Genomic DNA, 16,239 nt, shown 5'->3' with positions numbered 1-16,239 from the left:
TATGGAGCACGACATGCATAATATTCTGATATGAATTAATTTCAGTGTGATGTCAAGCACTCATTTAGAGCAAAGATGAGACATTTTTTCTCCCTTAACTTTAAGGAAGGTAACGTAAAACATGAATCTCATAAACATCTGGGTCATAAATTATATTTAATTATATAAAGATAAACACTAATACGTATCATTTGTACCATTAAGACTTTTTGCATTGTGACATTACTTACTTGATCATTAAACTCGTGCCCCCAATTTGAATCAGCATAATGTGAAAATATAATACAATATTTGAATTGTAAAGTATTTATGGATCGTGATTGTTTTTGCTGTAATGCATTAATTTAGGCTAATTTTATATAAAAAATCACCGGATGAAACAGCATGATTTTCATTAGTCAATTACAGTAATGAGATTCTAATGATAATAATTGTGGTGAATAATGAGAATTACAGACAAGCTCATGAGTAAAACATCCAGACACATTATGGTAATGGAAATTAAGCGGCACAATGTGCTAAATTATCATCACAATAATGTCACACGGCACTAAGTGCTCTTAAAAATAATGCAGATTATAGCCTAATTGCTTTGATTTATTTATTTACAAGTTTTACATAAAACTCACCCAAACAATATAAAGTAGCAAAGATAATGGGTCATTGTTTTTGGCATTTCTTCAAAATGAAAATATGTCAAATGTCGTATGACAAGATAAGGTATTCCATTATCCTATATCCTACATATTTTCAGTTGGAAGATATTTATGAATCATATCAAATTGATACAATCGAACTGGACTAAACTCAGTAAAGAATGTTGTTGTACTGGTTTTGTCTGAGATGTTTAGCACTAGATGAATCTGAACACATTTCACCCCTAACCAGCAGTTTAAACTATTCACTCGGTAACCAGGAAAGCAGGCAAAACTAAACCACAAAGAAATCCAGGCACACCCTCTTTCACATTGTATTTTGGATGGCAAAAATTATAATCTTAAATTTCTTAACAAAGAGGATTCATTTCTTAAGTACAAACTTAAAGAAGGTTAATAAAACAAAAATATATATCGCACCTAAGGCTGAAATGAAATACAAAGTGTGCAATTTACAGCATTTTTGGAGCTGAACATTTAAATCTACCGTTATTTTTCTGTCATTCTCAAACCATTGTTATATCAACAGCAAAACAGAGTTTAACTAAACCACACAAACATTTCTTTCTTTGGAATAATGTGCGCTGATGAATCTTGCACAACATTATCAGGAATGTGTATTATAAGAGAGCAAAGAAATGAAAATTCTGAAAATTGAAACTTTAAATGAAAATTCGGTCAAGAGTAAATGAAAACTATGTCATCATTTACTCACCCTCTTGTTATTTCAAACCTGTATGACTTTCTTTTTTCTGCAGAACACAAAAGAAGATAAGTTGGCAACCGAACAGCATCGGCACCCATTCACTTCTATTTTATGGACACAAAACCAGTGCAAGTGAATGGGAGCCGGTTAACAACATTCTTCAAAATATCTTCTTTTGTGTTCTACGAAAGAAAGAAATTCATACAGGTTTGAAATGACAAGAGGGTGAGTAAATGATTTTCATTTTTGGGTGACCTATTCATGTTGACCTTAAAGCAAACAGAAATGATTTAAGCAGTCATTATATTGTGACAAACAGACCACCCTGTGCAGTCTGTAAGAGTGTTTGTGTTTGTTGTGTAAGTGTCAGTGGGTGCCCTGTGTTTGTTTGTTGAAGCTCACAGTCTATGTGTGTTTCTGTGTCGGGGTGGGATGGCATTAAGATGATGTCCGGCATGCCTTTCTTCCGTGCTCAGGTGTTCTCGCAGCTCCTGCCGTTCCCTCTGAGCGCGACGTGATGCTCTCCGGGTCTTCCGCAGTGAATGTCGCAGTTTCCCGACGCGATGTCTCAATTGTTTATTCTTTCTCTCAAGCTCGGCCACGAGCTCCTGGAGCTGCCCGACCCGCTCCTCCTCCTCCATCAGCACCTTCTGCATGGAGGAACACATCAGCTGAGAGAGAGAGAGAGAGAGAGAGAGAGAGAGAGATTATATTATTTATAAAATCAGAAACACAACACACCTCCAGAAAGACGTTTTGAAAACAAACAAAAAAATTCAGGGGAATATTTACTAATATATAAACATTAAAATAACATTATGAAATACATAAGACGCTGTAACATTGTATAAAAACAATATTACACAAATTTCAGTTTTCATTTTTGTAATAAATGTTACTATTAATCCAAGATCCAGAATCTTTAATTTCCTTCATTTTTTTTTTTTTACAAATAGCCGGTTTAATCCAACTGTGCATTATGTTTAAAGTATAATTTTGTGATACTGTTTAACTACTAAATATTTCGAACCGAGAGAACAAGAGAAACAGATGTATGATTATAGACCTCCGCATGTATTAGCAAACTGTGTCTCAATCTCAACATAAACCACAACATCATTTCCAGACCCTGTTACCTCCTCTTGTGACCTCAGAAATGACCTGCAGTTATGTTCACAGTACAGACAAGAATAGCCGTGATGTGTGTGTGTACATGTGACTGCATCCGTGTGAGCAATGTGAGGCCCCACATTCTCATCTGAATAATGAAAGGGCCTGAATCTCCGTTGTGAAGGACCAAATCCATCCTATGATGTCAGAGGTCATTCGACAGACAAGACTGCACAAAATGTTCTCTACAAAGGACAAGTACCATAATTTTACAATGAAAGTTAATCTGGATGCCATAAAGATCCAATAATGAAACGATAATAAGCAGAAGAAATAAAAGGCAGCGGAAAAATAAAGGAGCAAACATGGAGTGACCGGATGAGACGGATGGACGGGTTGTGTCCTGCTGTCTAAACACAACACACACTGCTGGAACAACAACAGCGCTCCCCAACTACCACACTAAATCACACCCTGATCAGGGAAAAGACAGCATTTGACAACACAGGAAGAGATGGAAAGAGTTAAGGCACATAAGATGCAGGAAGTACAAGAGTCCCTCAGGCTACCTCAGATAATCCTTTTCCCACAGGAAAGCTCACGTATAAGAGCCCTTATTATCTCTGAGGTCCCCGGGTCTGATAATAACCCCCACCTGTTTCTACCACACACTCATCCTTCTGTGTCTGTGCATCTGATTCTTTATTTACAGATGTGGTTAGTGAAGTATCCTGGTGTGTGTTCTTGTGTCAGGATCTCTACTACTACTTGAATGATTATAGCAGTTTTTAAAGGAATGAAAGAAATGTAACCTGTCCTTCGTCTGTGCTAGTCGATGCAACTGTTCATGAAGCTTAAAGGGACAGTTGAGTCAAAAATGAAAATTCTGTCATCATTCGCTCACCCTCTTGTCATTGCAAACCAAACCTGTATGACTTTCTTTCTACAGCAGAACACGAAAGAAGATATTCTGAAGAATGTTGGTAACCAAACAACATTGCCACCATTGACTTCCATTGTATGGACACAAAAAACCACTGAGACATTTCTCAAAATATTTTTACATTTAATAATATTAAAATATACAAGTTTTTGAGGTTTTGAGGGTGAATAAAATATGACAGAATACGTCGTTTCGGGTGAACTATCCCGTTAAGTTGTTTTAAACCCTGTACATTCCTGTAATTGGCTCCCGACAGGCGGATCCTCACATCTGTTTGGTACAGAGGACACCTGTTAGAGTCACCTTACACCTCCTCAGGTCACTGCTTGTGACCTACAAGTTCTTTCTGACTACCCTGCCATCAAAATTCTGATTCTTCTCTATATACTGTATCTATATAAACCGGTTTACTGCCTATAAATCTGAAACTCTGAAAAAACCACACAGCAGCTTTCCTGGTGTTTTCCTAGCTCTCTCACTCTCTCTTGCTCTTTCCTCCTGTTCATTATTTGAGCTTTCATTTTGACGTTCTTTCTGTCATTCGATTATTCTTTCTTTCTTGTGTGTGTGTGTGTGTAAGGTGGACCTCTAGGTGGGAGGTCTTTAATCCGACCTTTATCAAGTCGAACGAAATCTTGAATTACCTCAACCTCCTACCGTGATGAAGTCACAGCCATACAAAGACCACCAAAGAATGGGACTTGTGTGTCTAGCTAACTATGTGTGTGTGTGTGTGTGCTGTGGGAACAAGGAGCTCCGTTTACCCACGAGAACCTCAAGCTTCTCACATCCTGTGTTCTTCACACCTCATTCTATCACCTGTGACGGCCCCGGCCGATCAGATTCCCGCTTTCTTCTCCAGACATTATCAGAGCACCGCTGGAATGGAATTTGGCTCTGGTTTTACTGCTAAAGCGCTGCAGTATATTGGCCTGTTAGGACGCTGCCTCCATGTAAACGGAAGAGCAGGTCCAGACCAGCGTACCAGAGCAGTTGTTCTAACAGAACAGGTAAAACTGAGGCACACAGACGACCCTGTCGCCATAAACGGATGTTTACGGCCTTAGTGAATTTATAGCTGAGCTGCTTCAAAACACTAAACAAACTGCAGGTTCGCTTGCAATGATGCAAATAAAAAACACACAGTCACACACACACACAAATGTGCGTGCTGATGCTAGCTCACCTTCTCTAGATTTATGTCTCTCTCCTTCCTAGACAAAAGATATATAGTCGTATGCATACCAACTACAAACCTGAACATTTGAGATAGTTACATACCCTGCTGTCCTCCTGGCTCTCCCAGTCACTATTAAAGTTGTACACCGTCTGTCCAGCAGAGCAGTTTGAGAACTGGAAGAGACTGGAAAACAGTCGTTTGTTCTCCAGCGTATCTGGGAATATGGCATCTTGGAAGTTCACTCCATGAGGGAGGATGTTGTAGTTTTCATCCATCCTGTATGAGACAGACATCGATAAACACATTTGGGGCCCAAGTTTGGCTGTAGGGTCTCTGGTGCCCAAAACACTCTACATAAATGAACGTAATGCTTTTAATGGTGCGTAATAGTATTTGTAATGGAAACCAATAGAAGTTGTATTATTTTGCAGAGGACAAAAACGAACCCACCTGAGAAAAAAGATGTAAGAGTTGTTCTCCATCACCGTGTGCGATTGACAGCTGAAGTACCCGAGTCCCGTGAGGTTAAGGCGCGATCCCGCGGGCACCTCCAGCATGCTGCCCCACGCCTGGTCACACAGCAACTCAACCTCCGCCGCGTACAGCAGCGCGTCCTCGGCGCGCTCGTACTGTTGGTACGGCAGGTAGTTGTACAGGCTGGACACGTACGGCTCCTCGTGGATGGCGAGCACCTTGGCGTACACGATGATCTCGGCGAGTTCGGCCCGACAGCCCTCGCTGAGGGGTCGCCACTCGGTGGGCAGCTGACAGGCAAACGCGAAGCCGCAACCCAGAGTCACCAGAAGCGCAATGCGCATCCTTACCGTGCCAATTAAACCCATGCGTAAAAGTGTTCGCACACTGCGCACAGCTATTCAACCACTGGAACAGTACAACAGTTATGCAGTTTAAATACTTTCAACGCAAAACCACCCAGGTTATCCAATAAACCGCAGTGCATTTGTAATTCTAAGAGCATCTTCTTTTAAAAACCAAAACGTTTAATGGCGCACACACCCTGCGCCCCGGGGTCAGTTCACAGTGTCCCAACCTGTACTAACTGACTGGTGCTGACCAGTGAAACCAGTGAAAAAGTTCTCACGTCCCCTATCTATCAATCACACCTAAAGTTCGTCTCGGGCCAATCGGACGGCCCCAAAATTTGGTCAACCAATAAGCGCACGGTGTCCTGCTGCTCTCCACGAGTTGCGCTGCATTCCAGGGCAAAATGTGCGTTTCTGATGTTTTATTTATAACATAAATGAATTCACTACTTTAATGGAGTAAAACAGACCAATAGATACAAAAGAACACAAAGATGCTTTACAAAAGAACACTTAAGGTGTTTTTGAAGCATTCAATTGAAATATATCGTCCTGCTTTGTATCAAAGTTGTCTCGGTGGCTCCATCTAGCGCCGCAGAAAATTCATTACATGCGATTCAACATTGTTAATAACAACAACAAAAATTATATTTGCACGATTGCATTACTTGCAATAATAAAAACTGCCATGAGTGTGCCGCAAAAGCCCCTCCACCTGTCCCACTTCAGAGTGCGTCATGCGGTATGACTGACCGTAAGGACGGCAGCACAGGGAAATCCCGGCCCGCGGTGTGACGTCACCGTCAGCAGTGAAGAGGAGGCGTCCCCGGAAGCCGCTTTAGCGCAGAGTTTTAATGCAGTTGCTTTTGTAACACTTGTCGCGACAACACGTAGATCAGACCGATCCTACCAGAATACTGATCTGAGGTCTGTGGAGAGCATTGCATTACATTTGACGTCTAGATCAGGAAATGCTTCTTTTACCAAAACAAGCTGATCTGTGCTCGCGCAAGACACAAGTGAAACCTTGGTGAGTTTTGTAACGCCCTTTAATGTCAATTAATGCCTTTACATTCAAATGTCTGCGATTAGATTGTAAGTGTTGCGTCTGTATTAAACACTCAAGGGCAGAGACGAACAGTTGTTTAATTTAGTAAACCGTGAGTAAATGTCATCGTTAACTTTCGTTTTCTTCTATTGTCACCATTAGGGTCGATGGTGTCAAATGATGAGATTTGACATTTTATACAGTCTATGGATTTTACCCATCTAAATTTATACTGGTTCCAATGCTTTGAAAAACGAATGTTAAACTGTGTATAAGTGTACATATCTTTACGAAACATGTAAATAACCACAATAGAGTACTCATAAAAGTCCAGTACTTCTATTGTGTTTAATAATGTATAGTGTATACATATATTGCTTAAACAAGGAGTATGCAAATCATGCATACAACAGAATAATCCCATTATAACAATTCATCAATTATAACTTCTCTGATGGTTTCTGTTGTTTCATTTTCAGCTGGGTAACATATGACGTGTTTTATTGATTAGTTGAAGGTATTTGCTGGACGATTTTGACCAGATCAACCACATTCCGACCTTTAAACAGAGTTGACATTTATTTCTTTTCAAGTTCAGCATTTCCAGTTTCTGTTCATGTTAATAAGGTCTTAACTCATGCTACAATGCAAGTTAAACTTTTTAGGTGTTATGCACAATATGTTCATTGACCACTTGTGTTGAAGGAATGTAAACCTGGTATATATATTTTAATGTTTTTTATTTATTATGCATATTTCTATATTAACCTGCATAACCATAACAATATATTTAAAAAAATGATTGTATATATATTAATATCACAGTATTGACCACATCCCCAAACATTTATGCAGCAAAGCTCTGGATTTCCTTTTTAAGATACACCAGAATCGAAATAAAGATGTATATGATCTATACTTGTACACCAAAAAGCACAAAAATGTTGGGCTGTGCGTCTGTAGACCTGTTTTCACTTTTAATTCTGTGGTGATAACTGCTCATATGTTTCCAGCCCTTTGTGTAAACACGACTCTTGTAAGATTAACATCTTGATATTTCAGAGCTCCGCAGACTTTGAAACATGGCTTCCGGTTCATCGATGATGAACGGGGACATCAATCACCCCCGAGGGGGTCCGGGGGCCGGCACTGGCAATCTGGCCGGTTTAGAAGAGACGATTCAACAAATGAACACTCTCATCAAAGAAAACAGAGAACTGAAGGGTGAGAGACGTTCTCACTTCATTTCTGTCGATTCACGCATGCGCAAGCCACAAACGTTTGTCTGTAAAACCCACAGAAGCCCTAAAACAGACCAATTTGAGCATGAAGGACAAATTCGAGGGCTTGTCCGCATGGAAGGAGAAACAAAAGGAGGAGAGAGAGTTCCTGGAGAAACGACTGGATGAAGCCAGAGCCGGACTGAGCACTGTGGACGCGGAGAACGAGACCCTGAAGAAGAAAGTGCAGGAGCTGGAGAAGAGCGGAGCCGAGGTGACACGCCGTGGACTCCAAAAATACTCAAAATCAATATTTTCATTTTTGGGACAGAAAGTAATCGTTAGATTTCTCTTGTAGTGTTTACAGTCGGAGCTGGAGGCGTTGAGAGGTCAGATCGCTCGACTTCAGGCTGAGAAAAACGATCTGGTGGCTTTAAACTCTGAACTCCAGCTGAAAATGGGTCAGGGTTCACCTCGGGACTCCTTTATCGAGATCAGAATAGATGTAAGCGCACAAACACATTCTTGTGTCTCAGTAGGGACTTTATATTTCTGTTTTTTCATACCCTTCTCTTATATACCCTAATCTTTAAACTTCCGATTTTGTCACACAAAAAGAATTTGGTTTGCATTGTTAGATATTTTTAAACATTAAATAGTAACTGTGCTTTGTCCCACAGGACGGTGAACTCAATGTGACTAAAGATTTGACCAGTACACAGAAAGACCAATCTTCATCCAGCGTGTAAGGACCCAGCATACAACTTTTGAATTTAAAATAGTCCGAATTCAGATTCCGATAAAAACATTGTTTAGAGCTCTTAGTGTGACATTATTGTGAGTCTTGTGTGTGTGTTTAGGGCAAAGGCCGAGTCCGAGGAACAGACGGTGAGACAGCTCCTTCAGTCTCTCAGGATCGAGACGGATGAGAAGGAAGGGCTTCATCTAAAGCTTCAGGAGGCCCAGGCGAGGTGGGCTTCAGTTCTTCACGCAGACTTGTTATTTGACTCGAAAAGCTTCCTTTACACTCTTCTGTGTTGTCAGGATCGCAGAGTTGCAGAAGAAAGTGGATCAAAGTGAGGGCGGCACGCAAACGTCTCTTCCCTGCGCCACTGAAAATGTAACCAACATAGATCATGCTTTGAAACTGGTTATTTGATCTATACGTACACCCTGAACAGTTTGTACAAGAACATTATTTTGATGTGGATGTTTGTTCTTGTCAGTCAAGCGGCGAGGTTCAGACTCTGAAGGCTCAACTGATGAAGCTCTGTGATGAGTTAAAACAGGCTCAGAGCAAACTGGACGAGGCCGAGAACATGAAACGAAATCTGCAGGACAGGTCAGGACACCAGATTGTGTTTCTCTACATGCATGAAAGAAAGAACCAACATGTCTTATCACTCTTTCCGCAGGTGTAAAGAACTGGAGCAGGATCGGAGCACTCTGAAGACCCAGCTCGGAGACAAGCAGAAGGTCCAGACTGAGAACGAGAGTCTGAAGGTCCAGATGGATAGTCTGCAAGCTGCTGTTAAACTGGAACAGAAGAAGACTCAAGATGAAAAGTACTGAAATAATTCGGATAGAAATATGCTTTCCAGTTCTGGAATAGAATCACATCATCGCATAATAACGATATATTCCTGTGTCTTTCTTTGCCAGGAGTAGCCTGAACCAGCTGAAAGATGCCTATACTAAGCTCTTTGAGGATTATAATGAACTTCAAGAGGAGGAGAAGAAGAAAGAGGTGCAGTATATATTTGGCTAAACTCACTGTGCACCTTTTTCTGTTCTTTTAGATAGTAAAGCTAGCATTTTAATAATGTACTGTAACACCTTTAGAAGTGGACGATAAAATAAAAATGAAGTGTCGATGGTTGATTTTTGTGTGCTTGATCAGGGAAGTGTGTCAAAGGAAGAGTATGAAGACCTCCAAACCAGGTTTACAGCCGCTGAAAAGGCCCTGGCGGACAAACAGCAGAAGATCGATGACATGAAGATGGAAATCTTCCAGAGGGAGAAGGAGCTGGAGACCATCTCTGTTTTCAAAGCTCAGGTGCTGCGAGAGAATAATAAATCAAATATAGTAGAACTGTGATGTTAGCTGATTTGCCAAAAAAACAAGTCCTTTGTTTAAAGACTCAAGACTAGCAAGACTCAAACTATGCTTTTCTTTTGAACATTAAATCAACAGTGGCATTAAAAAAGATTGAAAAATACCCATTAAAATCACATTTATGTTTGTCATTATTAATAATTAAGTCGGAGCCTGTGGACAGTGCTCCAGACATGCAGCGCAACTACGCTTCGGGCGACTCGTGGTCCTTTCCCGATCCTGTGCCCTCTCTCCTCCCCATCGCTTCCTGTCCGTCTATACTGTCCTGTCAAAAACGGTATTATTCATTATGATATTGGTTTGTGTCCCCACTCAGGCTGAAATATATTCCCAAGATTTCCATGCCGAACGAGAAGCTCGTGAAAAGATACATGAGGAGAAAGAACGTCTGGCCAATCAGTTGGATTATGTGAAGAAACAACACAGTCAACTTCAGGAGGAAATGGAGTCGCTCGGCAGGTGCGTACACAATCACACGCTCACGTACTTTCATGTCTCATGTTCTGTATGTCCTGTGTTGAGACTAAAAAGGGAATTATTTATCTGTTTAGGCAATCTATGAGCGAGATGCAAAGGAGACTTCTGTCAAGTGGGGCCAATCCACAAGAACCCGCGTCTCCATCACAGGGGGCCAGAGGTACTGTATATCCTTCTCTTAAGGATACGGTAAAGACTTGAGATTTGTAATAGAACCAACAAGAAGAAATCAACTATCAAACCTGAATAGCAAATTTTAAATTGTCTTCTTTCTTTTTTTCTCAGATGACTGGCAGCAGCAGAATATTCCAGAATATGCGTGTCCAAAGTGTGAGGAAGTACTGCCCGACCTGGACACCCTGCAGATCCACATTATGGATTGCATCATCTAAACCTGTTGCCTAGTAACCATACAGAATTCCCTGTCTGTGAATCAGCTTCACTTTCCAGCACTGCAGATGTAGACATCAAATGACAAAAACATTTAGCTCAAGTTTAACATGTAGGTTCGGTGCTGGCTGGTCAGACGTTCTCTAAATAGACTTTAAATAACAGCAACATTCATTAACTTAACGCTGCTAAATATATACTCAATGTATAAATGTTAACTGCTCAGAAAGACTGTATTACTGTATGGTGCAGGTAGACAATCGGAGCGGCACGATCTATTCATCTGTTGTGTACGACTTTATTGGTCGCAAAAAGATTTGTTTATGTTAACCTTTCTGAGAATCTGAAATCTAAATTGAGATTGAATTATACAGAAAAAAGGTTAGTTTCATTAATCTGCTTAATTCTGCTGTTAATGACATTAGAGACCCCAAAGACAACTGATTTGATAGAAAAAGTTTTTCTTTTTGTTTAACTGTTAAAGCACTTTATCTTGTTTGATAAGCAAGCCTATTAAGATTAGGGGAAAGATATACAGCTTCGTATCTGTTAAAACATGCTTGATTTAAATAAACACACGAAGTTCACATACTGTCTATTATTTATTGAAGAGATTTGGCGCCCTCTTGTGGTACACTGTGTGAATAACGGTGACACCGGTCAAGCTTAAAGGAACAGTTCGCTCAAAAAGGAAACATTTACTCACCCTCAAGTTTTTCCAAATCTGTTTTAATTTCTTTGTTCTGATGAAAACAGAGAAAGTTATTGGGAATAATGCTTGTAACTAAACAGTTCTTGGCCACCATTGACTTTATAATGTCTTTGTTCTGTTGAACACAACAGTAGATATTGTGGCTCTCCTGTTTTTGCCAAGTGGTTGATGTTCTTAGGACAACATCATGTTGACCCTGGGACAACATTTAAATCAACCAATCAGATTTCAGAAATAAATTTACAGTTTATTTTAAGTTTAATTTTACAGCCAGGATTAGGTGCTTCTACCATTGTTTTTCACTTATCATTTCCCTCTGATTTTAGGAGTAAGTTATGGTCAGGGTTGGGGTTTGGTGTGGGTTTTATTTATAAAAATGTTGTCCTTACGTCAACAAAATATGTTGTCCTAAGGACATGAACCACTTGGCAAAATCAGGTCGAGCAGATATTGTGAAGAATTTAGGAAAGCAAACAGAAGACGTACTACATGTAACATCTTCATAGCATCTTGTCACCTTTCTGACATGTGAACAGATGATAATCAACATTGAGATCCTTGCCCACACCTCCAGCTTCAGGGTCACCGATTCGGAAGTTTGAAAAGCTGATCCCTGCAGACCATTTAGGGCTGAATTTATCCCTCTGAAATTTTGTTATTCCCAGACTTGGACATATGGATCAGGGCATTCCCCAGAAAGATACTTGGCCCGTAAACCTGAAATCTCAACAGCAGCTCTGGCAAACTCCAGATGGAATGCCATCATCAGCATGTGTGCCATGACTGTCAAGAAAAACAACAATATGCACAAGCGTTAATGTTAAATCATGACGAAGAATATTTAAATTCTGACTCATTGTCAAGTGTAAATAATGGCAATAAATAAATTCTTACTTGTAGTTTTAGGATAAATTTAGATACTGATAATCCCAAACCCCTATTTAAAGCCAAAATGATCACAACAATCTTTCATATGGGACAAAGTCTCGTGCTTATCTGTGTTTATGCAACAACTTTGTTTGTTCATGTAGCTCATCCAGTGGCACTAACAATGTATACGTGATTTGAGCAATGCATCACTTTGGACACCAGAGGCTGCCAAATACATAAATATGATTGTTTTTATTTTATTTTCATGTTCATATGAGGGTAACGTTCATCCTATCCTATTATAGAAAACATGAACCATGTGGATAATAATCAGTTGTTCGTTCTCTGTCCTGTAGGAGCTGTAAAATCAAGTTTTAATAAGCAAAGACATTTATTTATGTTTTTATTGTATATTTTTTGTTTTCATAATAAGTTTAAGCTTTTTTGTTTTGTGATTTTAACACTTTATTTTTTAGGGCTGTCAAACGATTAATCGCATCCCGAATAAAGGTACTAATACTTAATACACATAATATATGTGTGTACTGTGCATATTAATTTTGTATTTATAAACACAAAACATACACATACTTGTCTATATTTTATTGTAAATAAAATAAATAAATAAAAGTTTATTAATTGTTATATTTTTCTTAAATATATGCATTTGTGTGTGTGTGTGTTCATAAATACAAAATGAATATGCACAGTATTATAACACCGACATGTGTTTATGTAAACACAAACTTTTATTCTGGATGTGATTAATCATGATTAATCATTTGACAGCCCTATTTTTAATATCGCTTTTTAGGTTTCATTATTTTAGTTGAGCTTTTTTGGTGAAGATTTTAACACCACAGCTTAAACCCATGTGGCATCGTTTCTAGTAGTATTTTATATTTAATTTTAAAGAACTGAGCAACACTGATCCCGGTGCGTCCCTGGTGTTGAACTGTATGTAGACGAACAGCTGTTTTCAGAGCAGCAAAAATGAAGGTTCAGGGTGTGTGAAACGGACACACTGCCCCTATAAGTCAACTGGAGATGGTGCAACGGTATAACTTAAAATACATTTTTTATTTGAATTAAAACCAGTTTGCAGTAAGTTCAGCAAGATGCAAAATACAGTAGTATACTATAGTCAACTGTAGTAAAATTCCTAAATACTATAGTATTTTTTAAGCTTACCACAACCTGTTTGGCAGAAACAAACATCTTTCAATGCAAAACAAGCAGAACGTGAAATGCACCGTCTACTTGATTACTTCAGAGCTGGTTACAGTGGAGATGATCTCAGAACAGATTTAAAACACCTGTATTCGAAACGCAGAGTTCCAACATAGTTGTCATGACAATAATAAGAGCCGCTGAATATCAGTGACTTTGAGCGACAGGTGAACAAATGGTCATCATATAACATATCGCTGTCCCGCAACTCCAACTTCAGGGTGTCACCGACTCCACACTTTGGAAAGTTGAACTCTGCGGACCACTTGGGATAATCTGTATCTGTGCAATATCCCGTCGTACCCCCATATACATCACCGGTTATCTCTTTCTCTTGTGGCCCGTCCCCTTTCATCCGTTTCTATTGGTGGTAAACCAATCTTCATGTATTGTTTCATATAAATCCTCACCCACCACAATTATGTCATCATCATCATGACCTGTTTCCCCTTCTTCACCTCCTTCTCTTGTCTTTAACTGTGGCAAAACTGTGGCCTTGCTCGATGTAGATTGTAGTCATAGTAACAGGGCGGAACATGCCCAGATTTGGTCATACTGTGGGGTTGTACCCAGATTTCACAAACACTACCAGACAACAAAAACACAACTGTGCAGGGGTGCTTTTAAAACATGATTATGTTATTTGTTGTACATTATATTAAAGATATAATAAGGTTGCACTGTTATAGAGGTCTAGTAAGCACTCAGTCATACATAGATTTAAAAATGTAGGCATAAATATGTATGTATATAAAAAGTAGTTTTCTCCAGACTGTAGATGTAGTTAGACATACAGGAGTTAATACAGAGTGGCTAATTGTACATTCTGGTGTATTTCTAAGGAAACTGATCTTGTTGTAGACAGCAATAGACAGTGTAGCAATGAGAGTGACAACAATGAAGAACAGTGTAGAAAACCATTTCAAATCAAACTTATTTGAAGTATTATTAAATTATTATATTGTTTAAATAAGTCAAGTAAACGGTGCTAAACAATAGTGACAATGCGGCTCTGCAGACCACTTTTATGTCCCCACCAATGTCAAAATCCCGGTCTATCGTGCAACACTACATTGAACACTCTCGACAAAGCGGACACTGTGCTATGGAAAGCGGTGAATCCAGATTTAGGCTCTAATAAATTAGCTGCATTTAAATACAGAATCATTTGTGACAGCATGACTTTCTAAACGTTTTGAGAGACAAGATAATTTGGAAACAGGCTGAAAGTTATTAAAGCAGTTTTCATCCAAACCTTGCTTCTTAAGCAAAGGCTGAACAACTGCATGCTTAAAGCAGTTCGGACCCAAACCAGTGCCCAAAGATGAGTTCATCAACAGTTGGACACTTGGGCCGATCACTGGGAATGATGCTTTTATCATATCCGCTTGAACAACATCGAGTGACGAAGTGGTTGCCTTCATCTTGCTAACAAAATCAGAAAGTTCCATTAAAGAAACATGTTGGAAAGTGTGAAAGATAAATGGACTGGACAGCAAATTCAAAGACAGATCTGGGAGCTGTGAGGCGAAAGAAGAACGGATAGCACTCACTTTATCAACAAAAATGCTAAAAATTTCTCACAAAAACGGCTCTCTAAAAAAACTGGGATTTTGGATGAATTACTGAATGTATTGTTGAAAATAAAATCGTAGGTCCATGAAAGTGTGTAGAAATCAGGTCAGAACTTTTTTTTACTTTGCTGCACTCTGAAATTTACAAAGACTAAGGGAGCTATTCGAAAATGAATAAAAAAGTCTTGATGTGAAACATGACGTCCCAATATTTAACAAACCCTTCATCACACAATTAGTTTGATCAGATTGACTCACTGTGAAATGTGTCCATTTACTGTAAACCATTCATCATGAATTGCTGTGGCCAGCTGTCTTTCACATTTGGGCAGTTCCCACAGCATGTGTCAGTCTGGTGGTGTCCACTCCACAATTGTAAAGTTGATTGTCGGTAAAGCCGCCTCAAAAACAATTGGTCATGGGGCTTCCTTATTTCCTTGAGGTCCTCGTCTGTGCTACTGTGAATATATAGCTTCATACACAACAAACAGTTCATTGTCTCATATAAATTCTTAGTTCAATCTTGCAACCGTTCCAAAAAATGTGCTTCAGAAGAGTCTCTTACATAACATAGTCTGCCTGTAAGCATTTAATACAGTGTCAAGTTTGTAAGTCTGTTGGTTTATATATAATGGTGAAGCCCATAAATCATTACAGGCTTAATATTGAAAAATATAAATCATTTCCAAATAACGTTTAATTATACTATAATTTTATATCGATATGTATGTATTGCAATATATGAATAATCATGCCAATAAATGTGAACTATATTATTACCTAAATTAATTTCTTATATATACTATGATGTCCATATAACTATATAAAAATACTTTAAAACACGCACGTACGCACGCACGCAAATAATAAAATATAAAAATACTAAAGAGTAAAAATAAAATTATTGGCACGCACGCACGCACGCAAATAATAAAATATAAAAATACTAAAGGCTCTCAATAGTTCCCGGAAGTTACTAGAAAAGAATGGAGCTGCGACTAAACAGACCAACTGAGGTAAACTTTTAACCCATTTAAAGACGAAAGCCATTTAATGAATAAAAAATAAAGCATTTAAAGAGGAAACATAACTTCCTGGAACTATCTGAAGGCTCCATGAATCACGTGACGCTCCAGCGTTTTGGACTTCAGTTGGCAGAACTCTCTCTCTCAATGGCTCTGGC

The 16,239-nt window shown here is 39.0% G+C and overlaps 2 protein-coding genes across 2 annotated transcripts; one reads left to right on the top strand and one right to left on the bottom strand.

The window, feature by feature from the left end:
• Positions 1–286: 286 nt before the first annotated feature.
• ccdc3a (coiled-coil domain containing 3a) lies at positions 287–5,984 on the bottom strand. The gene is made up of 3 exons (XM_057324838.1): positions 5,046–5,984; positions 4,697–4,871; positions 287–2,033 (listed from the first exon to the last, which is right to left on the bottom strand). Exons 1-3 carry the CDS (start codon positions 5,435–5,437, stop codon positions 1,761–1,763), a joined length of 840 nt encoding a protein of 279 aa, XP_057180821.1. The 5' UTR covers positions 5,438–5,984; the 3' UTR covers positions 287–1,760.
• Positions 5,985–6,303: 319 nt separating this feature from the next.
• optn (optineurin) lies at positions 6,304–11,257 on the top strand. Its single transcript, XM_057324837.1, has 14 exons — positions 6,304–6,449; positions 7,530–7,691; positions 7,768–7,961; positions 8,046–8,192; positions 8,368–8,432; positions 8,548–8,658; positions 8,732–8,807; positions 8,914–9,029; positions 9,103–9,252; positions 9,350–9,434; positions 9,588–9,743; positions 10,120–10,262; positions 10,355–10,440; positions 10,566–11,257. The coding sequence occupies exons 2-14, from the start codon at positions 7,550–7,552 to the stop codon at positions 10,670–10,672; spliced, it is 1,578 nt and encodes a 525-aa protein (XP_057180820.1). The 5' UTR covers positions 6,304–6,449; positions 7,530–7,549; the 3' UTR covers positions 10,673–11,257.
• Positions 11,258–16,239: the final 4,982 nt, after the last annotated feature.

The sequence above is a fragment of the Triplophysa rosa genome, linkage group LG24, assembly GCF_024868665.1.
Source record: "Triplophysa rosa linkage group LG24, Trosa_1v2, whole genome shotgun sequence".
Taxonomy (NCBI): domain Eukaryota; kingdom Metazoa; phylum Chordata; class Actinopteri; order Cypriniformes; family Nemacheilidae; genus Triplophysa; species Triplophysa rosa.
This window is presented reverse-complemented; position numbering and strand designations above follow the sequence as displayed.

Coding starts and splice junctions, on each gene's coding strand:
- ccdc3a (XM_057324838.1), bottom strand. CDS start 5,437: ATGGGTTTAATTGGCACGGTAAGGATGCGCATTGCGCTTCTGGTGACT. Junction 4,872..5,045: donor TCTTACATCTTTTTTCTCAG/GTGGGTTCGTTT, acceptor TGTCTCATACAG/GATGGATGAAAACTACAACA. Junction 2,034..4,696: donor AGAGCCAGGAGGACAGCAGG/GTATGTAACTAT, acceptor TCTCTCTCTCAG/CTGATGTGTTCCTCCATGCA.
- optn (XM_057324837.1), top strand. CDS start 7,550: ATGGCTTCCGGTTCATCGATGATGAACGGGGACATCAATCACCCCCGA. Junction 8,659..8,731: donor CTTCAGGAGGCCCAGGCGAG/GTGGGCTTCAGT, acceptor CTGTGTTGTCAG/GATCGCAGAGTTGCAGAAGA. Junction 10,263..10,354: donor GAAATGGAGTCGCTCGGCAG/GTGCGTACACAA, acceptor TTATCTGTTTAG/GCAATCTATGAGCGAGATGC.